The 23,973-nt window shown below is 45.9% G+C and overlaps 1 protein-coding gene across 3 annotated transcripts; it reads left to right on the forward strand.

The window, feature by feature from the left end:
* Window positions 1-1,384: 1,384 nt before the first annotated feature.
* On the forward strand, window positions 1,385-23,330 carry FBXO21 (F-box protein 21). 3 transcript variants are annotated; one of them, XR_008579496.1, is made up of 12 exons: window positions 1,385-1,740; window positions 4,516-4,651; window positions 7,334-7,428; window positions 9,463-9,584; window positions 11,395-11,541; window positions 12,240-12,373; window positions 12,614-12,750; window positions 13,579-13,755; window positions 14,612-14,744; window positions 17,352-17,542; window positions 17,763-17,890; window positions 18,550-18,688. XR_008579496.1 is itself a non-coding variant. In XM_054844176.1 (12 exons), the coding sequence occupies exons 1-12, from the start codon at window positions 1,508-1,510 to the stop codon at window positions 21,824-21,826; spliced, it is 1,842 nt and encodes a 613-aa protein (XP_054700151.1). In that variant the 5' UTR covers window positions 1,394-1,507; the 3' UTR covers window positions 21,827-23,330. The 3 variants fall into 3 exon arrangements, 2 of the variants coding, with proteins under 2 accessions (XP_054700152.1, XP_054700151.1); XM_054844176.1 differs by lacking the exon at window positions 17,763-17,890 and adding an exon at window positions 21,648-23,330 and having other exon boundaries at window positions 1,394-1,740; window positions 18,550-18,707; XM_054844177.1 differs by having other exon boundaries at window positions 17,763-18,690.
* Window positions 23,331-23,973: the final 643 nt, after the last annotated feature.

Below are 23,973 nucleotides of genomic sequence, written 5' to 3' on the forward strand. Positions count from 1 at the left end.
TCCCACCTTCTGATTTTATGGAATACTTATGCCTGTTTGCATTACAGCCAAAATAAACTCAACCGAAATCTGGTGGCCCTCGTTCTTCTCTGTCCTCTGGGATTTTAACGCTGAGGGGTCTCTCCTGGTACCTCAGCCTTGCTCTGGTTCGCTACCTGTAACGCCGGAGCGCTATAAATAGGGTGGTGGTGGCGTCAGTCAGCGATGTCTGTTTATCTGCGAGACAGAAACGCTTTCTTGTAAGGTTGCTTGAGTCACAGCGTTACGCGTTTCACATCATTTATCCCGTGTCCGTCGGGGAAAACAGCAAGGAGGGCTGTTTGCGCACAAATCAGGGCAGGTTTTGATGCCGGAGCCTCGGGAACGCAGGAAGGTAGCGCGCCGTCGCGCTCATCTGCCCGTATTTGGAAGGTAGCGCGCCGTCGCGCTCATCTGCCCGTATTTGGGTCACCGCCCCGCGGCGCTCCCTGAGGAGCAGCGGGACGTGGATGCGCCGGGGGCAGAAACCTCCCCGCGTGTCGGCAAGGGGCAGGGGCGAGCACGAAGGGCGTCCGTGGGCAGGAGCGACGGGCTGCCCCCCCGGCATGGCCCGCGGCGCCAGCCTGAGAGGGGAGCGTGCCTGCGGCATTACCGAATACACGGCGGCAGTCTGACCTCAGACAGGGCTGCAGCGTGACCTCAGACACAGCGGCAGTGTGACCTCAGACGTGGCAGCAGTGTGACCTCAGGGACCATCACAGTGTGACCTCAGGCATGGCAGCGGTGTGACCTCAGACATGGCAGTGGTGTGACCTCAGAGACCATCAGGGTGTGACCTCAGAGGTGGCGGTGGTGTGACCTCAGAGACCATCAGGGCGTGACCTTAGACATGGCAGTGGCGTGACCTCAGACATGGCAGTAGTGTGACCTCAGAGACCGTCAGGGTGTGACCTCAGAGGTGGCGGTGGTGCTGCTGCAGACACGGCCAGGCTGTCACTCCCACGCAGCACCACACACCTTGCCGCCACCCCGGTCCCCACGCCGTGCTACCACAGCCACTCCGCGGCGTGTCGGCTCTGCCCTGCCAGGCCCCCTTAGCTCAGGCACGTCCAAGAGGGGCACCTCCATGCACCGGGCTCCCCGCAGCCCCTCCGGGCCGCAGGGTCGGCGTTGGGGGCCGGCGGAGCCGACGGTGCGGGGAGGGACACGGCGGGGGGTGTGGGGGTGTCCCCGGCCCCGCGTCCCCACCGCCCCTGGGGGCGGACAGGAATTTGCAGACGCTCCCTAGGGCCCGCCGCTGCCCTTGACCTGCAGAGGCGGCGCGTTCGGCTCTGCCGCCGCGGCACTTTGCGGACGCTCCCTAGCGCCTACACTGGGAAGGCGCCGCTCAGCTCTGCGTTTCGTGGGGCGGCGGCACTTGGCAGACGCTCCCCGGGCCGTTCCTCCGCCTTCGCTCCGCGCCGGAAGCGGCAGACGCTCCCTAACCCCGCCCGCGGGGGAAGGGGGGTCGCCCAGGTAAACAGCCAAGATGGCGGCGGCGGACAGCCCGGCTCTGGCGGGGCCGCGGGGGCCGCGGGGCGCGGCGGAGGCCGACGCCGACGGGATGGGCCTGACGGACCTGCCGGGCGAGCTGCTGGAGCTGATCCTCTGCTGCGACGTGCTGGGAGCCGCCGACATCGGGCGGGTGTCGTGCACCTGCCGCCGGCTGCGTGAGGCGTGCCAGCCCCGCGGCAAGGTGTGGCGGGAGCGCTTCCGCCTCAGGTGGGCACCGCCGCCCGGCCCGGCCCGGCGCTCCGGGGAGGGGGGGGGAGCTGCGCTGGCTGGACGCGGCTTGGGGAAGGGAGGGCGAGGGGTGCCCGCGGGTCTCCTCAGCGCCCCGGCGGGCCCCGTCAGCGCAGGCCGGGCCCCTCGGGCCCCTTGGCCTGGGAGGGCCCGGGTGGTCCCGGGGTGGTGGAAGTGCACCCCCACCGCCCCCCGGGCCCTGTGTCTCGGCCCTTCCCGGCCCCGCAGGGTGCATGCCGAAGCCCTGACGGGTGGGACGAGCCCTGTGGCTTTCTGCTGTGTGTGTGACGGGTGAGGCGATGTGGGTGTCCCGGGGCTGTTGCAAGGCTGCTGCCCCTCCCGCATCCCGTGGCGCGGGACCAGGCTGAGCCTGCCGCTTGGAGGAGATGTGTCCTTGCAGCCCCTTACTCGGAGGAGATCCATCTTTGCAGCCCCTTCCACAGCCGGGCAGTCCCCAGATCCAGCCTGGGCCCTGGCAGCGGTAGTCCCACAGGGCCCGTGCGCGCTGGGGCTGTCCATTGGCCGCCCCGGCCCCGCTAGCAGCTTCCAGAACAACAGCCAAGACTTGTCCTCTTGCAGGACTAATGCTTTACAGCAAAGGGAGGTGTTTATTTATATTGTGGTGCTTTTGGGAGAGCTGTTTTCACAGAAACCAAAATCCTTTGGAATGACTTTTGCTGCTTGTGAGTTTAGTGCTCCCCAAAGGCTGTCACAGGGTACCTGATGAGGGCATAGCTGTGTTGTCATCAGTGAAACTGTTAACACTTTAGCTGGGAATAAAGCGTGAGTGTTACATCGCTTATGCCACGCTGGTTTCAGCAGACCTAGAAACACCACTCCTTCACTGGGGCTGCCGACCTATCTAGACTAGGGCATGCTCATCTGCTACCGGTTTTTGTCTGTGTTTTGGCACAGGAAAGGCAGCAATATTGCTTTCTCCAATTGCCAGTTGGCTTCTAAAATTTAGCATTGCTCAAATGAGACGATTATTCTCTTTTCACGGGTGAAAAAGGCTACTGAACAATTACAGCTCCCCCAATTCACTGAGCTATGGATGGCTGGCCAGATACTTTCACCAGTTCAGTGGCTCTAATTTCTGAGGCCAACCTGAAAGTTTAAAAATGGTTCAGATCCAAGAGCCGAAATTGAATGTAGTGGGTGATTAGCACATGCTGCTGTCCTCCTCTCTCTTTGATAATAGAACTTTTGGCAGGAGTTTGCACGTTGACCTTGTCGTCCTGGCTGGATTCCATCGTGAGTAATTGCACTTGTATCTTCCTAAAATTTTCAATGTAATTTCGACCCAAGAAATTATTCTTTCTCATCCTAAAATAAATGATTTTAATTGTTATTACAACGTGACTGCGTTTCAGCGGTAGATGAATGGCTGGGGATCCATCAGGAGAGACATTGTTACATAATGTGAAGTTATTTGGTTAGTCTTTGACTTTGTTTTGTAACTGCAGTTGCAGTGTAGTTTTATTATTAACTGGTAGTAAAGTATCTTCCATGTGTGGATGGACATAACTCTGCGTTTTGGTCAGTTGGTAATAATTTTTATACAGAAGTAGTGATTTAAACATTTGGCATTCTCTCTACTTATAAAGGTAAAAATATAAAGATATATAAAAGTGTGTGTGTGTGTATATATATGTGTATAAAATATATATATATATAACCTGAAAAGAACCTAAGGCAATCCATGCACTTGGAAGGAAAATGTTTTGTAAATAATTAACAGAATTTCAAAATGTGAAATAACCCCCCCAGCAAATTATGAGGCCTTTCTCTCAGCTTGCTTTCCCATCGAAAATATTTCCATCTGCACTGATTCTTCTTTGTGTTTCATACACAAATGATCTTGGTACCTTAGAACAGTCATGGGTATTGCTGGGCCGGCAGGTATTTTATTGCAGAGGGCTGCGTTGCAGCAGCACACGCCTGCTTTATTAGAAAAGGTGCTGCTGCCGTTAGCCCCCATAACGTTACCTGAAGTTAGGTTTTCATTTGCACCTTGAAATGCTTCTTAATAAACTATGGAATGCGTTTTAGCTTTTGGTCTTTTAGGTTCAATAAAGCAGGCATAGCTTTCTTTTACAAGAAAGGTGTGGGGTTTTTTAAAACATAATTATTTCTTGTATTAAAAATGAACTGGAAAAGTATTTAGCTGTCACAATTTGACTTCAGAATTCTCTGTTTTCCTCCAGTAGATGTTGCCACCAGCAAGGGCAATAAAGGGAGCTCTGTTTTGTGCATCCTTTTAATTAGACCCACAAGGTAGTAGGAAGAACACAGGACAGTGAATTCTCGTTCTATAGATGACAAGTAAGCTTAAATGTGATACATCTTCAGAATGGCAAACTTTTTTCTTTTATTATGAAACCGTATCTCTTCTACTAATGTGATACCTATGTTTATCTTGCAAAGCTCTAGAGGAATTCTCAGAAGTGTTTAGGATATTTAGATATTGAAATACCTGGAGTATGAACCTTTTGAAGGTTTCCTGTTGGCAGGCTTTAGGAGACCTTACTTCTTAATAAGCATTAATACACAGGTGACATCAGTTGGATTGATGCTTTGATGCTTGAGTCAGTCATTGGATTAATTTATACAATTACATTTGAAGTTGTACAGTGTCTTGGCAGTGTCTCAGCTCTTGAAGTTGCCTGGTTACAATATGAAACATTTTATGGTTCTGGAGGTTCTCAGTGATGTCGAAATGCTAATGAACCTGTTCACTTCTGTCTCGTGTAGATGGCCATCGCTGCTGAAATACTATAGCCACACAGATGGTGTTAGCTGGCTTGAAGAATACAAGGCACGGCACAAGGCTGGTCTAGAAGCCCAGAGAATTGTAGCTTCGTTCTCCAAAAGGTTCTTTTCAGAACATGTAAGTCATCTTCTCTATGTATATGCAACAGCCTAGCTACTTGTTTAGTACTTTTTATTAGTTTGTCTTTCCTCTCTTTTCACATCTTTTCAACTATACAGTCAGAAATTTTGTATTTCCTCACTTTGTGTGAAAATGTTAGATCACCTGCCAAAAGGGGAGAGATGGTTCAAAATCATATAGTCATAGAATGGTTTGGGTTGGAAGGGACCTCAAAGATCATCTAGCTCCAACCCCCCTGCTGCGGGCAGGGACACCCTCCACTAGACCACGTTGCCCAAAGCCCCATCCAACCTGGTCTTAAACACTTCCAGGAGTGGGGCCTCCACAACCTCTCTGGGCAACCTGTGCCAGTGCCTCACCACTCTAACAGTAAAGAATTTCTTTCTAACATCGAATCTAAATCGACCTCCTTCAGCTTAAACCCATTCCCCCTTGTCCTGTCACTACACTCCCTGATAAACAGTCCCTCACCAGCTTTCCTGGAGCCCCTTCAGGTACTGCTAAGCCGCAATTAGATCTCCCCGGAGCCTTCTCTCCTCCAGGCTGAACAATCCCAACTCTCTCAGCCTGTCCTCATAGGAGAGGTGCTCCAGCCCTCTGATCAGCTTCGTGGCCTCCTCTGGACTCGCTCCAACTGCTCCATGTCTGTCTTGTACTGGGGCCCCCAGAGCTGGATGCAGCGCTCCAGGTGAGGTCTCACAAGAGTGGAGTAGAGGGGCAGGATCACCTCAATCCAAAGGTGCAAACTGCAGAGTCTGAAATGCGCTCTGCGTATTGCATTCAGCTGTTGCCTCTGCAGCTTTAAAAGCTCTTTGCTCATTTCTGCGTGTTCAGACCTGGCTGTGGGAACTTCTGAAGGACTGATAGTTTGTTGACACATACCACAGCCTGTGAGTTTATCTTACTGCAGACCTTGTGCAAGGATACGTTCTGTGAGTTGTCAGAAGTCATTTGAAAACAGGCCCAAGGCGCAATAGGTTCACTGAATTGGGAAGTATATTGTTTAACTTCTTTACCCAATGTCCTGGTTTTTGGCTGGGATAGAGTTAATTTTTCACAAGAAGCTGGAAAGGGACACAGCCAGGACAGCTGACCCAAACTTGCCAAAGGGATATTCTGTACCATATGATGTCATACTCCGTATGTAAGAGGGGAGCTGGCCGGGAGGAGGAATTGCTGTTCTGGAAGGGGCTGGGCATAGAGTTCCAGGCGGTGAGCAAATTGCATTGTATATCATCCGCTTTGTATATTCTAAGTACTGTTGTTGTTATTTCCCTCCTGCTTTGCTGTGCCAGTAGACTGTCCTTACCCCAACCCACGAGTTTTACCTTTTTCTTCCGATTCTCCTCCCCATCCCACTGGGAGGAGAGGAGGAGTGAGCAAGTGGCAGCGTGGTGCTCAGCTGCCAACTGGGGTTAAACCCTGACACCCAACCCTGACTCTGAGATGCTTTTGCAGTGTGAAAAAGGTGAAACGGTACTTTGAGAGACATACTTGCACATGGAACCACAGTTACGTCATTGTTTGCTTAGTTGACGGCTGTGGGTTTTGTCTAGCTCTACAATTTGTGTCAGCCTGAAATTCTGTGGAATAGGCATAAATGCTGCCCATAACTTCAGCTGAATTAAAAAGTTCGCACAAGAGCCACAAAATAGCCACCCCTCTGTGGCTCCTTTGCGAATATGTTGTGGTCTGGTACAGAATTCCCTTAAGATGTAGAAGATCCTGTGTTGAAACCCTGTTACCTGATTTCAAGCAAGGGTTGGCACCTAGGTTTTCACCCCTGGATCAAAATGCCGTGGGGCCAGTCAGGTATTTGGAGATGCGTGTGTTTCAGCTGTTCTTTTTCAACTGTTCCACTGTAGTTGCAGCAGATAGACATTGACCACAGAGAAATGTGTCAGGGCATTAACTGGGGGCAGAGGCTCCTGCATTCCTGCTGTTTTAATCATGTATGCAAAGAGTACTGCGAGACCATTCAGCAATGCCCAAAGGCCTAATAGTGAAGATCATCTCCTGTGAGGCTAGAAACTGCAGCTTGATTCTCTGCTTAGAATTGAGGGGAAGAGACCTTCAACCCACTTCTGCTAGATCCTACAGAGTGCCTGCTAAGATGGGCATCGCTTTTTCCTTACTGTATTAGCCCATGTCCTATACTGCAGAGCTTGAAAGCAAATAGATTTCTTACAGTTCAGCCAAAGTTTAGAAAAGAATTGTGAATTCTGGAAGAAAATATCTGTTCTGAATATAGATACATAAGTGACTGTTTCAAAAAATGAAGGCTCCTGCTCCTTCATTCCTTCTCCCAGGATGAATCTTCTACACTGGGCAGCATATGTAGAGGTGCAGTCAACTGCAGGTGAAAGGTGATTCCACCTTAAAATTACTTTCAGCTTGGCTCCAGCCTGCATAAGATATGGTATGCTTGTGCTGGTCCATACACCCACTGTAGGAGCCCCGAATGCTGTAGTAGCTAGCTCAGATTGCTGGAGGGTGCTACTGGGGCTCTCAGTGGATCCTTGGAGTAGAGACTATGAGCACTTGGTGAGCTGGACTTTTTTAAGATCTTACATAAATTTTACAAAATAGAACAAAATTGATTTGGAGACTTTTTATGAAATTATGTTCTTTTGGGAAGAATCTGTTGTGCTCCGCATAATTCATTGTCTGGTTTGACAGGTCCCCTGTGATGGATTCAGTGACATTGAGACTCTCGGGTGCCCAAGTCATTTTTTTGAGGATGAACTGATGTGTATCCTTAACATGGAAGGAAGGTAAGAAAGAGAAGGATTAGAAGTGGAAGGGATTTTTCTCCTTTCACCAGTTAAAGAATGGTGCTATGGTGAATGCCTGACATCAGCTTCTGTCCTTTTGTCACACTCATAAAACAACATCCCGGGGCTTACCAAAGCTGGGAAGTATTGCTGTGTGTTTCATTTCAGAACAAATTTAACATTCCCAGAAGAAACCATGTAAACTCTTCTACAAGAAGGAGGTCCTGTGGCTTTGTGTTGCTATTTGTTGCTTGTTTCCTTGCCAGTTCATGACATCTCTCGGGACACATTCCATGTACCCTCTTCTCTGCAGTAGTTTTGGCTTAAGGAGTTCCCATCTTCATCTTCCTTTTTATTTAAACCTGGATCAGTCTGCTAAACTGATTTGCAGGATGAGGCCACAGCACCGGAGGGAAGCAGGAGTACTCGATGAGGATTGCCACCGTGAATCCTTGTATCATGAAACTACAACTTTTTTGCTTTTTTTCTTTTCCTCTTGTTGCTTTTCTTAGCTGTAGTAGGTTGGTACAATTTTTGTCCCCAAATAAGCAACTGAGTTTAATTCAGCCACTGCAAAATCTGCAGTTCTGTAAATTATTCAGACAGGTGAAATGCCAAGCAGGTAAATAAAACTTTGGGTTTGCATTTGCCTCAATACTTCTCATCACTGAGGTTAACACTGGGCAAGATGAGTAAGTCACTGCTTTACTATACTGGTAGCATATAAACCATGCTGATTTTGCTGTGATACGAGGCAGCGAGAGATTGCTTTTAATGGAGTCTAGTAGTCTTGATTAAAGGGACTGTTAGTAGAGCTTGAAAAAACGTAACTGGCATGGCAATCATCTCATTTTTGCTTTTTCACATCCATTTTATTACCTACTCTATTTGAACTGGGACTAAACATCTCTCATTTGACAACTGGCTAAAAAGCTTTTGAGCCTTTGCACTGGCCAAATGCCTCCCCATAAAGCAGAATTGCTGCTAATTACACCCTGATTAAGCTGTAGTCATTGCCATTCAGGAGCATTAGGCTAAATCATTTCCCTGGAAGATATCCCGATAAAGTAGTTGTCCCTATTGAGCATCCCAATTTATTGGAAGAGGGTAAAGTGTTATGAGGTTTAATTGTTCTCCTGTCCGGTAGGATGGAGAAGGCTGATTTGCCCTGCAATCTGGAGGAGAGGAAATGTAAGCTGGGAAAGAGGATTTTTGCTGAAGAAGGAAACTGGACTTGTTTTAAACACGTAGCAAGGACAGAGGCTGGGAGTCAGTAGAATTCTAACGCATTGCTAAAGGCCAGGGCTTGCGTAGATGCATTTGATTTGAATGCCTCGAAGTTGGTCTGTCATATTTCAGGTGACCTCTTCAAACCTGACCTGGGCAGTAACCAGCTCTCTATTGATTCTTCTTGGGCACTCTGCCTTCACTTGTTCATTTAGAAAGTGAAGGGGCTTTACTGTAAAAGCTGTAAGGTTTTGGACTGTGTGATCTACAGGCCAACTGTTGATCTGCTCCTGCCTTTTCAGAGCAACAGAAGTGGTTTTTTCTCTGGGGATTTTTTTTTTTTCCTTCTGAATACTGTTGGACCTACATTCATATCCCTCATCAATTTATTTTTAATGGTAAGAGGATACTTTAAGTTTGATTCTGGAGGGATCCAGTCAGACAGAGGGTAGTGTTTTATGAATAAAATATAGGATTTAAATCAGATATTCCTGAGCTGCTTTAATTAGGATCTGTGTTGTTTCCCATGATACTGTGTCTTCTCAAAATGATACATTGGTGGATAAAAATTGGAGATGATGGGAGCAATGTTTTGCAAGTGTCTTATATTGTGGGCTTTTTGTTGATGAGTTTCCTCTTAACGTTTACCTTTTTGGTTGACTCTTCATTGATAGTGGTGGTGTCAGTCTTTGTTAGAAAAGCTATAGTCTCAATTGTAAACCTGTATTCACTGGAAAAGTTAAATCAAATGTTCACCCTTAAAGTGCTTGTTTAGGGCAATACTACTTTTTGTATTTAAATGTGCAGGAAAGGTCTAACCTGGAAGTACTATGCAAAGAAAATTCTATACTTCCTACGGCAACAGAATATATTAAAAAATCTGAAGGAGTATCTTCAACGCCCGACTGATCGGCAGTCATTCTTGGAGGGTAAGTCTTTGGCAGAAATCCCATGTAGAGCACCTAATGACAGCTTTTCATGGTTGTTGTTTTACTTGGAGAGAGGCTTCCTTGCTTATATTTCAACTAGCCCTTGGACAGCAACTCAGAATTAAGTTTGGATTTTTGATGTACCTGAAATCCTCAAAATGTTGCAGTAGTTGCGTAGTGTTGCATCAGAACATCAGGATTACGTTAGCTTCTGTCAGTGCTGTGTGCTTGAATAACTGCCCATGGACAGATGAGCTGAAAAGTAACGAAGAAAATGGTAAAACACTTGCATTTGAATCTTGAGCAATGTATTGATGAAATCAGCACTAGCTGAGCATCCTAATTAGCTGACATTGCAGAAGCGTGTGAACTGTGGCCCATGGGCTGAATACGGCCTCACAGACCAACTGATCTAATTTTGAGTCAGCTCCCTACTATCTCCTTTCCCCAGAGCTTCTCAGATAAGGGCAAGGAGCAAGCTGCAGGCAGGGGGAATTGTTGTTGCAGCTCGTAGCCTGTGCACTGCGGCTTTCTCTGGAGAGCTGCCTGACTGCTGGACTGTTGGAGCTGTGTGGTGTAAAGCTGGGTAATGGATGGGTGGAAGTCCAGCCACGTGGTGGGAAGGCACATGAACCTGCTGTGAAGAAAGAAAAGGCTTTTCTGTGATTCTTGTCCTCAGGCTGGTGGATTATTATCTGCTTCAAGCTTTGTTTGGAGGAGGTGGTCTTCTGGATGGGACAAAACCTGCCAGGCTCTGTAGAAGAGTCCCTTACTCTTGATATATACCTCAAAATATCATAGGAAAGAATCTCTGTCACCAAAGCTGGTTCTTGTTAGCGGCAATAGACTGATGAACAGACTGTATTGGGGCAAGAAGACAAAGCTGAAAGTGGCTTTTTCTAGAAACAACCGAGACAATTAATTATGTGACTTCATCATGCAGGCCAAAAATACTTGCATTTCTCTGCCATGGAGGTATTATTACAACACCGAAAGGTAGTCGTTTGTGAAACTTCACCTGGTGAGCATGGAGAGCACTGGGGAGGGGGGGAAAGAAGACATGACTTGGGGTTCTGCTGAAATCCTTGAATACAGGCCTGTCATGGATGTGCTAATGAAGCAGTGTAGGAAGCTGGAAGAGGTATGATCCACGCAAAATTCTTGCAAGTGAATACAGCTGATTCCAAGAACAGTATGGAGGCTTTGGAAAGAGTGGTGGTGTGACAAGATGACAAGGAGAAGATTCTGAGAAAGGGGCTATTTTTTTTCCTGCAGAAGTTTGACAGAAGAGGTTTGGGCAGAAGGAAAATGAAAGTCTGTTCTGTTATAGTCAGGTTTTGACATGAAGATGGAGAGCAGGCGTGGCAGAGAAAGATGAATGTAACAGAAGAGGGAATGATGAGCAAGAATGATAGTTGTGGAGGGTATGGCAGGAAGAAATCAGAACTGAAGCAGAAGTGAAGTTGAGATTGTTTCAGGCTCTGAATAAAAACCGTTCTAAGTCGGGAGGATGCCAGGAGATGCAACGTGACTGGAGAGTTGGCTGGTTAAGCCTGGTCTAGCGGCATACCTGCTCCATGTACAAATCTATTGCTTTCCCTTTGAAGATTCAGGGAATACTGAATTTAATTGGCATTTGTCATGTCAGCTTATTCTTTGCATTTTATGTGATAAATGCAATATATGACTGCAGATTTTAAAAGGAAAGCTCTTGTGTTCTGCTGCGTGCATGCCTGGAATTTAGAGTAGGTAAAACTAAGCAACGAAAAAAAACTGAAGTCCTGTTTCTTATATAGTTTGTTTTTTCCAGGTGCTGTTTTAATTGACCAATACTGTAACCCGCTGTCAGACATCTGCTTAAAAAGTGTCCAGGCACAGGTGGATGATATCACAGATAAAGTGCGCAAAGTCCTGCGGATGAAAAATCCAAGGCACCCCAGCTTGGCTTCCAAGGCAGGTACTGTACAGAAACGTAGGCTTTACTGCAGAGCATCTCTGCAAGTCTCGATACAAGCAAACAAGGTGAAACAGCTGTTGAATTATTGCAGCTTAAAGAGCTGTTGTTCTTTATGCCCTGGCAAGAATATTCTGACATTTGCTTAAACCATCATTCAGGAAACAGCCGTTTGTTCAGTCACAGGAATTCGATAGCCCGGGGTTGTCTGTCCATCTGATGCTGTCTAAGCAAAAAGGATTGGGAGGGGAATTCTTCTTTTTTCTTTTTTTTTCCCCCATTTGTCCCCAAAGCCTTAAGTAGTCTTGATACCTGTAGTAGAGCTGTGGGGGGGATCAACCTCTTTTCCTCTGCAAGTCTCAGAAAGTCAGCAGCAATAGAAAACGTGTGTGCTTTATCATCTCCAAAGGTCAAGCAGCGTCTTGCTCCTTGTTTTTTATAACCATTATCTAATGTTTACTGTCTTTCAAAGAGAGAATGATCTGTCTGTATATCTGGAGTGGCCAAGCTGGGACTCTTGGGCAGTGAAAGCATGCCTGAGCAGCGTGAGCTGCAGGGCTGTGCCAGCACAGGGTGGTCTCTTAATTGAGACGAGTCTCTTGTGTTCTCAGTCCATATGAAGAATTTTGGTATATGGTTCATTGCATAAAGGTTAAGTACACTTGTTTTCTCAGTCTTTATTTCTTTGCATGTGTTTTTAGGAGAAGTCCTGATTCCGGAAGTGGAGCTTCAGCGACAGGTGCTTGATGCTATGAATTGTGTCTTATATGAGCAGTTAAAATACAAAGGAAATGAGCTGGATTACTATAACTCCCTGAATTCATACATTCACCAGGTATGTATTAGGCAAAAAAGGAGGCTGCAAGGCTTAAGAAGTTCTGTTTGTGGTGTTTATTTGTCTGAAGTTAGTCAGACAAATAATCCTCTCTGAAGAACAGCTTGCTGTACAGTCAATATGAAATCATCTTCTAGTGCATATTCTGTCTAGTTGGTGTATTTTAATTTGTGAAATCAAACCTTGGGGGTTTGCATTTTTCTTAATATCCCACATTTTTATCCCATTCTTATTGCCCAGGTTTTGATCCGCAGGACAGGAATTCCCATCAGTTTGTCTGTGCTTTATTTAACAATTGCAAGGCAGCTGGGAGTCAAACTTGAACCAGTCAACTTCCCTAGTCATTTTCTACTGCGATGGTGTCAAGGAAAAGAAGGGTAAGCGATCTGCTGAATTTTGAAATTGTGTCCACAGTAATAAAAGCCAGAAAGGGTTTACAGCTCCAGACCTATACCAGAATGTTTAATTATTTTCCATATGTAATTATAACCTATATGGAGGAAAAGATCAGACTTCTAAAGGAAGTTTTCCCAGAACTCAGCTCTGCTGCTGCTGAATGATAACAGATTTCCTGAGTGTGAAATAATAGTAACCATGAGGTAATATTTCTCTTATTTAAGAAAATTACGAGGAACTGAAAAGAAGAAAAAAGGTGCTGATTTCATGTAACCTTTCATACAGAACAGTTGCTAGAGACCATTGCTGTTGTTCTGTGCACTCATTTAATTCTCTGAGTCAGTGCAGGATATGCCTTTGACTGGATTGTGATCAGTTTACAGAAATCTTTACTTTGTGAATGACATCAGCAGTCCAATTCAGAGCGATGGTTTTGTCTGCATATGCCCCTTTTGGCACTAGGCTTCAGATGCCATATGCATGGGCTCTGTTTTGCTTTCCAGTGCGGTGTCATAATGTAATCTGGTGATAGATACAGCAACCCTGAAAATGTCTGAAGGCAAGAACTGGCACGATGGAGTGAAAATGTCCCCTTAGTTTCTCTGTCTTTTCCCATATATGTTTATCTGAAGAAGAAGCTCGGAGGAGGGAGAAGGTAGCAGGTAATCTCATTTTAAGAGGGAGCTGAGGTATGAATGACACTTCTTTTAAAAATAAACTTGAAAGTGCTGAGGGAAGAACAGAAATAGGTAATCTTGCTGTACCACGAGACCCGTCATCACAATTTGGTTTCCTTGTTGTTTCATTAGAAGCACAGATATTTTTGACTACACCTACATCGACGCCTTTGGGAAGGGGAAGCAGCTGACGGTGAAGGAGTGCGAGTACCTTATTGGCCACCATGTGACAGAGGAGTTCTATGGAGTGGTGACTTCAAAAGAGGTCTTGCAGCGTATGGTGGGAAATCTCTTAAACCTTGGCAAGCGGTGAGTTGTAACTGAGGTTCATGTGGCGTGTAAAGCCTGTGGAATCAGGGCCCAGAGTATACTGTCTGCGTGTCCAATACTGCTTCTTCACAGTATTTGAGCAAGTGCTTTAAAAAGGTGTTGGGTCACCCCAGATCTTGAAAATTCTGTATGTCATGTTGCGTTGTCTAGTTGCTTTTAATCACCTGCAGCAGTATTGTGTGAAAGCGAGAAGATTTAGTAAAACTAGTTCCCCTCAAGAAAATGGACAGATCATTTTTTTCTTTGTGAAAAGCTGATAGGGACTGTCCACTGTTCCCTTAAGAGCAGAAACCTTCATTATCCTCTGGTAAGCATAACCCAAGTGCTCAAAAGAGCAGTTTCAAAGGTACTGTTGGTTTGTAGAAAATCTGATTTTATTTTCAAATACCCCTGATAATCACTTTCACAAGTAGCTATAAACAGAAATCACAGAGTGAAGGGTTAGTGGTGGACTCGGCAGTGCTAGGGTAGCAGTTGGACTCGATGATCTTAAGGGTCTTTTCCAACCTAAATGATTCTATGATTGCTTTAGGTATAATTAAGCTAGGGGAACAAAAGCAGATTTCAAAAGGAGTGAGTTCTCTGTGTAGGATTATTTGATCCAGTAGAGTACCAGTGAAGTGGGAGGGTAGAGTGCAGTCATCAATCATGTAGCATTTTTCCTTCTGAGCAGGCTGTTGGATGTCATGAGTGACAGTCAGCCCGGAGTCACCCTTACTGAATGGGCGTGCCTGTACCTACAGCAACGTTTTTAGTGACTATCCCTGTACTGCAAAGTACTGGGGATAGGGGTAGAAGAGCTGGCCTTACAATTGAGTTTCTTTTTTGCTGGCAGAGAAAGCACTGATCAGTCTTACCAACTCTTGAGAGACTCGTTGGATCTATACCTGGCCATGTATCCGGACAATGTGCAGCATCTAATGCTCCAGGCTAGGTTGTACTTCCACCTGGGAATCTGGCCAGAAAAGGTACCTTGCCACTCGGTTGTATGTTTTCTGATAGGCTAAGCGCTATTAACACTAGTCTATTGATTTTTGGACCACGTCAGCTTGCATTACAGTCTGCCACAAGTTGTTTCTGTAATAAACACAATTGAACAAGTTATCGCATTTCAGAGAATCAATTTCTACTATATGAAGCAGGGAAAAGAGAATGATTCTTTCTTGCTTGCCCTAGGGGGAGGCTTGTGAGTAGCCTCGAGCCTGACTCATAATTTATGATTTACTGCCCAAGTCTGACAGGTTATCTTGCAACCGATACTGCGGACTTCTAGCTGCAAGTTATAAGAGCATTCTTTTTGCTTTATGCCTAGATTATGGTAGTGGTGGTAAAGCGCTTGCCAGACTCATGTAAAAGGAGCAATTACCTTATCAGAAAACTTGTAGGAAACTATCTTTTGTAAATGCGACCAAAGCTGTTCTCTGAAACCTTAGCCACATAATCGGTAGCTCTTGTGAAAAAGCAACTTAAAAGGAATCCCAAGGTCAGGAATATTAATACTACCTTTAACCTAGAAACCTTGTGTTCTGCCATCTTGTGAGCGTGGGAAAGAAAATGTAGAAACCTGCAAGTTGTCTAAGTTGCCATCCATGTCTTTCACTGAATTTGGGGAAGTCACAGGGAGAAAGCAGGTAACTCAAAGTATTATTTCTTTAGTGTGTCACTACAGCAAAGAGGTGTTCCTTTTCTACTTTAATTCCTGTACTACTTCGGTGAAGTTCACGCACTTGGGCAATGCCTGTGGCATTTTCAAATGTGAGCTTTGGGCAAGGGGACAGAAGTGTTGGCTGGACAGCTGAGCAGAAAGCAAAGCTCTTCACACTAAAGTAGCTGAAGCTTAGGACTGCTGGAGAAGCTGTCTTCCTTTTGAAGAACAAACTGTGCTAAGCTTGCAGCTTCTTTCTTATGGCAGCAAATTTTAGGGTCGCTGTAGAAAAAACCAGCACAAACTAAGAAATTGTGTATGGGGGGGGACTCGCTGAGCTGAAATGGCAACTGTATGTAAACAGGGGACAGGTACGTGAAACACTGAGAGATCTTCTTTCCCTTTTCTGGCACTCAGCGATGCACTTGTAAAGCACCGCGACTTTACATACTTGCATTTTGCTGCCTCTCAGAACAAATAATACAACTCTGTGGCTCAGTTTTACATGTAGTTTCACTGCACCACGTTGCCAGATGCAATGAAAATGTGCAAATTTGGACTTTTTAGTATTGCATCTTCACATGCATCCAGTCATTCCAGGCCGTTGGGTAGGATTGTAGCTAGCCAGAGAGAATGCTCTCAGTCTGACAGAACAGAAGATACCAGATATAAGAGGTCTGCCAGATTTATAGAAAGTGGTACAAAATCTTAAAAGTCAAGCAGAGTTACCCAGAATGTTGTCCTAAATGTTTGCAAATAACAGTTAATTAAATTGCCAAGAATCTCTGGAGCTACGGTCATTGTGCTAGGCCTTCCCCTTTCTGTAGAATTTTTCAGGAGTTTCACATCCTTCTTAAGATGCCAGCCAGAGAATTAAGATGGCCAGGAAGCCTGAGCTGTTTTTCTTCTTCTCATACCTAATTACTTACCTGTTCTTTTTCTGAATTTATTTTCTTCACCTCTTGGCTGACGTTCATGCTAAATACCCCAAGATTTCTGTTACTCTTCTGCTGCTCTGAACTTAGGATTGACCAAAACTTCCAGCATGTGATCAAGGAGACAGTCTTTTTGCCAGATGTGTTAGATTTTTGGAATTGTGGCAGCACTTGAGGTATTTGATGTTAAGACGGATGTATCTGTCTTCTCCCAACCTATTCAGACAACAGTTTTGGTAAGAGCAAGAAAGAAAAAGAAAAAGAAAAAAACAAAAAGAAGCAAAACTTGCATTGCCCGCCTCTAACAAAGTTGGCAGCAGATGCTCTGATAGTGTGCCAGAGGGTGTTGGTAGGCTGGTAATCTGGATTTACAGGGTTTGCTGCTTTGAGAGCACCCATAAAGTTAGTGTTCTTCAGTCACTCCAAGACGAGCAGGTTCTCTGTCTCTTGTTCACTATTTCATGGTATAGCATCATCGAGGTTATTTGCATTTTCTTCTGTGCTGCGCTATTTTTCCTCTGCCAGGCTCCCACAGACATGCTGAGGAGCTCTTTTAAACTACAATGTTTGTTCTCAAGTACAGCAGAAGTCATCTGGAATCACTTCACAGCAGCAGTATTCTCTTAACATCTCAGAAACCTTGAAATGGTCTCATCAATGCCCTGTGGTCGCAAAATGGGACACGATTAGCTTGTATGACTTAGTTTTAGGGAGTTACTTTGCTCAATGCTGCCTTTCCTTGGAAGTAGGAAGCTTTACAAATAGAGGAGAGGACTGTTTATGATTTCTGCAGGCTAAGCAAGTGTGAAGAACTCCTTGGGAGTGTGTAGCTAGAGCAAAGGTTCTCAGTCCTCTGTGGAAAATTCATGTGGCAGACCTCTAGACCTGGACAGTTAAACCCAGCGAACTTGAGAAATGTATCTGTATATATTTGTAAGTGTTGGACTGCTGTAGAGATGTGTTCTGAATCTGTCTTTTTGGTTTGGTTGCTGAAGGTTCTGGACATCTTGCAGCATATTCAGGCTTTGGACCCATCCCAGCATGGGGCTGTCGGGTACTTGGTTCAACATACCCTGGAGCATATTGAGCGCCGGAAAGAGGAGGTGGGACCTGAGGTGAAGCACCGTTCAGATGAGAAGCACAAAGAGGTCTGCTTTTCGATCGGGCTGATTATGAAACACAAGAGGTGAGCTCTTCAAAACCTTCCCCAATTTAGCAGGCTGTACTGTAACAAGTGCAGAAGTCTTTGTTCTGACAGTAATGAGAGGTGGTTTTATCTACCAAGGAGGTACCTGGAATGGAAAATGCCAGGCACGTGCATCTGTGCCGTGTACCTCGTAGAAAAACGGGAGCAGCTCTGTCTGTCCTTTGAGAGAGCGAGTGTATTCACTGCTGTTTGCTTGCAGAGAGAAGTTTGTGGGGTGACTTGTCTGAGTCATCATAAGGTAAAATTTCAACAGCCCAGAGCTCTTGAAGAAACATCAGTAATCAATTAATGAGGGACCGTGGAACTGAATCAACTTCAAAAGAGATTGTAAGACTCCTGAGACAGCTCGTGAATCCTTCCCCGTGCTATTATTACCCCCTCTCCCTGCACTGCACAAAGGCTTTGTGTTCCTCTCTGTACTACTCTGCCAGAATGACATGCCAGCACTGTGTTGCTTCGGCCGCTCCTCCGACTCAACAAGACATCTGGAGCATATTTTAAGGGCATCAGCAGTGACAGTTATAATACCTCATGATTAATTGCGTAAATATTCTGAAAATAATGATGGCTTTGTTTCTGGGAGTTCAGTATTGGGATTACCACATCTGTGTGATGGGCACAGAAGTAACTGCACAACACAGTAGGATGGTTGATTCCCTCCCTATCTCTTGTTTCCTGTTCTCCCTGTTGCTGACTTCCAGTCTCTTTCCCATTCTCTTTTCTTGTTCACATTTGGTTTTCCTTTGTCCTCAGCTGTTTGTTCCTGTCTATTTATCCAGTCACTCCTAGTCATTTACCCCCACTTCAAAATACACTCACGTACACACACAATCTTTTTAAATTGCTTTTTTTTCCCCTCTTGTTCCTCTCCTCCTTGTGGCAACTTGCAGGAGGTTCCTATCCTGCTTGTGCTATATTAGTCTTGAGGAAAAAGAGCTGGCTCTGGAGTTTTCACAGTCTTTGGTGTGCAATTTTTTTTTAATTAGATATGGCTATAACTGCGTGATTTATGGCTGGGATCCCGCCTGCATGATGGGACATGAATGGATCCGGAATATGAACGTCCACAGCCTTCCACATGGCCCCCACCAGCCTTTCTACAACGTGCTAGTGGAAGATGGCTCTTGCAGATATGCTGCTCAAGGTGAGCAGGAGTCTCCTGTGTTTACTGTTTAGAAGTACATTAGGAGAAAGGCATGCTTAAGTGACTAACTTTTAACTACAAAACATAAACTGTTAGTTAAGGTTGAGGTAGGAAGGAAAATGATCGTGAATCATGGCCTGCTTTGTTTGCTCTCCATGAAATCGGTACTGCGAGGAATGAATGTTAAGGACCACTCTGGTGTAATCTCCTCTTGCCCAAGAAGTGTGTTTTGGACGTGATTGATTTTATGGTGTAAACCATGATTGCTGCTTGTGAAAGAAGTATTCAGCTTTTGTTGAAGTCTGAAGTTCTGTCAGCAGCTCTTGCTCTTTGAAATTACAGCTGTGCTTTGGGCAGGACCTTGAAATAGGATCTAGTGAGGGATCACACAGGCTTTGCTTGTCAGGGCATGGTTCTGAGCAGCTGTCATCAAGAGGCTGTGTGCCAAGATCCCAGAGGGCACAGGTAGCGTGGCTTTTAGTGCCACCTCTAATGAGAATGGGACAAAAATGAATGTCTCTTTATGAGTGCGAAGAGGTGTAGAAATCTCTATCACCCATGCAACGTACCATAAGAAAGGAAATTCTTGTCTGGTGGTCAGAATATGAGGTTAGGATACAGGAAGAAGTGTCAAACTGAGGTTCAAAAGGAAAAAAAAAAAGAAAAGTACATCTATAACTCTGTCCATTGTAAACAGTGTTTCTTTGCCTCGTGTTTGTTCTTCTCCCTGTGATCCAGAGGCATCCCATCCAGCTGGCAGGGCAGCTGCACAGCCTGATTCTGTTTTGGTAAGAGAAGCTGTGGAAGCTGCTGGAGGGGAAATGCCGAACAAAACGCAGTTCAGCTCTTTCACTAGGGGGTGCTCCCTAGCATGTCCTGCTCCCTTACATGTGGTTTTACAGGAGGGGACACTTCTCACTGTCCTGAGAGTTACTTTATATTCAGTAGTCCACAAAGATGAAGTGGGGACTGGGACTATCACAGCTTGGCCTTATGGCTTGTATTAGGCAGTACTCGGCCTCTGAGAGAGTCTTAAAAATTCTTATGTGCTGTGGGTTGATAATATAATATGCATCTCAGTGAAAACTAATCAGATAATGGTCCGCAGTGCTTCTGGGGCTGAGTCATCTCTTAATCTTTTGTCTAATTGTTTATAAACAGGTATAATGCTGGCTGGTTCCGGAGCACAGCATATTTTAGTCAAGCTGTAGGTTGACACTCTGTGGCATCCAAGTGCTTCGGCATTGCTAGGAAAAACAGAAGGTTTTGTCCCTGCTTGCTGAAATCTTGCTGCCTGACTATTGAGTATCCCCTCTAAAATACATCCTCATATCTTTTGGGAAGGAACTATTTCATAAGTCACTGACCTGACTTTGGGCAGGGGATGATAGTTTTTTATTGAAAGAATCTTAAAGAAATCTGCATGCAGAGTTTTATCTAATCAGCTCAGAAATAACACCAAACTTACTCTAGGCAATTGTACCTCAGTTTGAGTCCTTCCTGTAAATTCGTAGGTTGAGCTGTAGCTAATTCCAAAACACCTGTTTCATACAGTGAGTTTGGTATCTACCTGTCTGCTCTTGCCTTTCTTTTGTTTGCCTTGTAGCAGCACCGGCCAGATATCTGTGGCTCAAAGCTGCTAGTCAGCACGTTTCTCAGGCTCCCCACCTAGTGCCGAACTTGCTTGTCTCAGCCTCTTCCCCCCTGCCAGCTTCTGTTTCGTCACTGTGCTTTTCCCTTTGTACACAGCTCGCTGCTCAGCCGTGCTTCTGCAGAGCATAGTGGAGTGTAAATTGTTTTCCGCAGTGGTGCAGTATGCAAAAAGGTACTTTGCAAACCCGTAGGACTGCACCTGCCGACTGAGGTGTAGAAAGCTCTGGTGCTTTTGGCTGCACACGCTGACATACAGTACCTTCAAAGAGCCTCTATGGATTAACGTGACTTCTGTGTGCTCTCTGCAGTGAACTGAATAGTTTCAGAGACAGATGGGTTATTCCTGAATGATGGTCTCTGTGTCCCATCTTGTTCCTGCCCTGCCTGGCAGATAAGTCAGACGTTGGGACTTACGCAACTTTCGTTTCTACCTGTATATCTGGCGCTGTGCTGGGAAAAATGACATCATTTGGGGACTGCTGCAGGGCACCTGCACATGTGATTTACTGCTGGCCTGCCTCCCAGTCACACTGCTTTACACAAATACTGTGGGAGCAAAGGGACCCTCAGCTTGGGTCACCTTTGTGTTTTAATGCCAGTGCTTCTGTGGTGTTTAACTGTTGTGCTTAAACAGGTTATCTTTTAGTGCAAAGGAGGAAATGGGGTGCTCTGGGAAAGAATCAATGTGCTCTTCTTAGGGACTTTCTCATAACTTTGGGAAGTTTCGATTTGGAAAACTTAATTTTGCTGTGCGAGACGTGGTTGAAACACAGGCTGGTGACTTGACGTGGTTGAAACACGGGCTGGTGACTTAAAGCAAGAAAGCACTCAGCTCCTCTACCAGGACTACCTTGTGCAGCTGGCCTCACCTTGGAGCATTTGAGAAGGATCTCTCCTAGGAACTGATCTCCCATGGGACTTGAGGGATCAGAGCTCAGTGCTGCAGCCTCTCCCTGCGTGTACAACCAAGACCTGTGACCAACAGAGTGGGAGCAGGTCAGCGTCCCACCACTCTAACCTAATGTCAGACAGTGTGGTCTCAGGCGTAAAATAGTTTTCATGCCACTAGGAAATGGGGTCCGCATCGCTTAGGAGATGAGGCTCTGTGAGCAATCATACTGGCATACTCTGTGCATATTTTCCTGGATTAGGGATTTTCTTTTCGCTTTAAAACCTCAGGAGGTAGTGTTTCTAGAGACAGAAACAAGACTTGAGAGGTGCAGGATTAACTGCCTTGCAGCAGGCCATTTCATGTGGTGATAACTGATTTTTTTCCTTTCCTAACAGAGAACCTGGAATATAACTCTGAGCCACGAGAGATCCCTCACCCTGACATTGGCCGCTATTTTTCAGAGTTTACCGGCATTCACTACCTACCAAATACCGAGCTAGAAATTCGGTACCCAGAGGATTTGGAGCTCACACGTGCCACAGTTCAGAAGATCTATGGTTCAGGCAAGGAATGAGTGCAAAAGGCATCATGAGGACAGAAGCAGCTGGAGTGTAGCTTTACCCTCTTTGCAAAACTTGCGTGGAAGGCAAGTTTGGTGACAATCCTTTGGCTTAATGCATTGAAAACTGCATTGAACTTTGTAACTGGTGCTATAGCATCTTTCTGTTGCCTGCCTGCCCATTCTGGCCCAAAGGCACAGGGACACGTTGGTAATTGAGGCAAAGCGTAAGGTTCTTGCAGAGACTCGTGCTAGGAGGCGTGTTGTCCTTCGGAAGGACTTGCACATACTACTCGTTCTGTGATTGTCTTGCTAGAAGGTCAACACAGTGAGATCCCTGGTGTGGAATACGAAAGAACCCCCTCTTCCGGGGAAAGAAGTTGCTTGTCCTTGCAGTATTGTGGATTTTTTGTTTGGTTGTGCTTTTTTTTTTTTTTTTTTTTTTTAAAAATGTATATCTCATGCAGGTGATAGTTTTTAAAGTCTCTTACATTTCACTGTTGTTTTCTCCAGTCTGAATTTTTGGTCAGATTTTGCTTCACTTCTGTAGTCTGATTGTTCCCAGAGCTACCATTCTGATTCCGAATATCCTTATGGGCATGGGAAAGAGCCCCAGCAACAAAAACGGCAGCAGCTAGGCTTCCAGGGGTGGCAAGCTCAGTGGTAACACTGAGGTCTAGTTGGCCACCTCACTGATGGTACAGACTCTCCTAATGCAGAAGATGAGCTTCTCACCTTTTTTCATGCCTGCTAAACACACCCAGTCCACGTTCTTAACTTGTTTTTTGGTCTGTTCATCGTGTATGTCCGAGGCAGGACCTGCGGCACAGCCATGAGTGCTTCCAGGACGATTTTGAACCTCGTGGCACTGTTTCGTGGAGGTCAGTGCCAGAGTGACTTTGCTGGATGGGGAGCTTCCGCTCACTGCCGTCTCCAGTCTATAGGTATTTATGCGGTACAGTGGGATCGTGACTGGAAACTGGCCAACTCTGGAGTCAGCCAAACCGTGTACGGAAGAGAAATGTTAATTCCTGCAGCTTGAGGCCTTCTTCCTTTTTTTGCCAAAAGAGAGCAGATTTTGGGGGAGCGCATATTCCACTGCCCAGAAGGGAAGAGCTTTAGCATGGGCTCAAGGCCCATGAATTTTAACATGACTTAAAGGCCCAGACAGAACCACTGCAGAAAAGGTTTCTCCTCTGGGTTCAGGCGTTACGGGGTGCAGAGTGACAGTGTTTGTGCATACACAGAGCCTGCATATCTTTGTGGTTTCTGAAGCAATGTCCCTAGACTAGCTCAGCTAGTGTCTCCTATCCACTTGCAATACAGTAGCTACGTCAGAGGTGAGAATTAGGTACTGTCCCCTGTAGAGTTAGGTGGATGCTCGTAGCCTATTATAGCACTTCAGGTATCGCCACGTGAAATCACACAGCCCTCCTCTTAAAAGAATGCTTGAACTGCATGCCGTCCTATTGAAATACTGAGCACTGATTAAATATGAAAAATAAATACTGAAAGCCCAGCACTTTTGCCGGCGGAGTGGTGGTGGTCTGCAGGAATCTTGGTGCTTTAGGAAGAAGAGCCCTGTGTGGTTAGTGCTGAGGAATGGCGAAGGTGCTGTACTCCGAGTAGAATTATGTCTTTAAAGAAGTCTGTACCGAAATGAACTTGGAGGGAGGGAAGGAGGAAGGGACTGAAGAATTGCTCCTGAAGCCGAATGGATCCAGCTGAAGGCAGGTTAGGGAATCATTAAGCAAAATCTTAAAATCCATCTCTTGTTTTTGAGTAGATCCCAATCCTCCAGCACTTTTCAAGAGTTGAAAGCAGCTCTCAAAAGATTCCTAGCAGGGATGCAAGGTTGGGAGTGGGATTGTTGAGTCATGAGGTTGATGCTGGTAGCTGAGAACAGGCAGGCAGGAGCAGGGCTTGTGTCCCCTGTTCCCAGCCTTGGCTTTGATGAGTGACAGCATGGATATCAGAGAGTTTCCTGGGGCTTTACGCTCCCCTCCGCCATGCGGGCAGTCTCTTGGCACCTTGCCCCTCTCAGGTGCATCAAGAGAATTGCCACATACCGAGCTCGTAGGAGGCTTTAGCATGAGGAGCTGCCTGAATGCCAGGTAGAATTGTGCCATAAAAAAGCCACAGGATTTAACAGAAAGCTGCCC

Source organism: Grus americana, chromosome 16 (genome assembly GCF_028858705.1).
Source record: "Grus americana isolate bGruAme1 chromosome 16, bGruAme1.mat, whole genome shotgun sequence".
Classification (NCBI taxonomy): domain Eukaryota; kingdom Metazoa; phylum Chordata; class Aves; order Gruiformes; family Gruidae; genus Grus; species Grus americana.

Bases quoted from the DNA above. Each gene is read 5' to 3' on its own strand.
- FBXO21 (XM_054844176.1), top strand. From the start codon at position 1,508: ATGGCGGCGGCGGACAGCCCGGCTCTGGCGGGGCCGCGGGGGCCGCGG. The intron at 13,756-14,611 runs GTGAGTTGTAAC...TTTTGCTGGCAG, and splicing joins CTCTTAAACCTTGGCAAGCG to AGAAAGCACTGATCAGTCTT. The intron at 18,708-21,647 runs GTGAGCAGGAGT...CTTTCCTAACAG, and splicing joins TTGCAGATATGCTGCTCAAG to AGAACCTGGAATATAACTCT.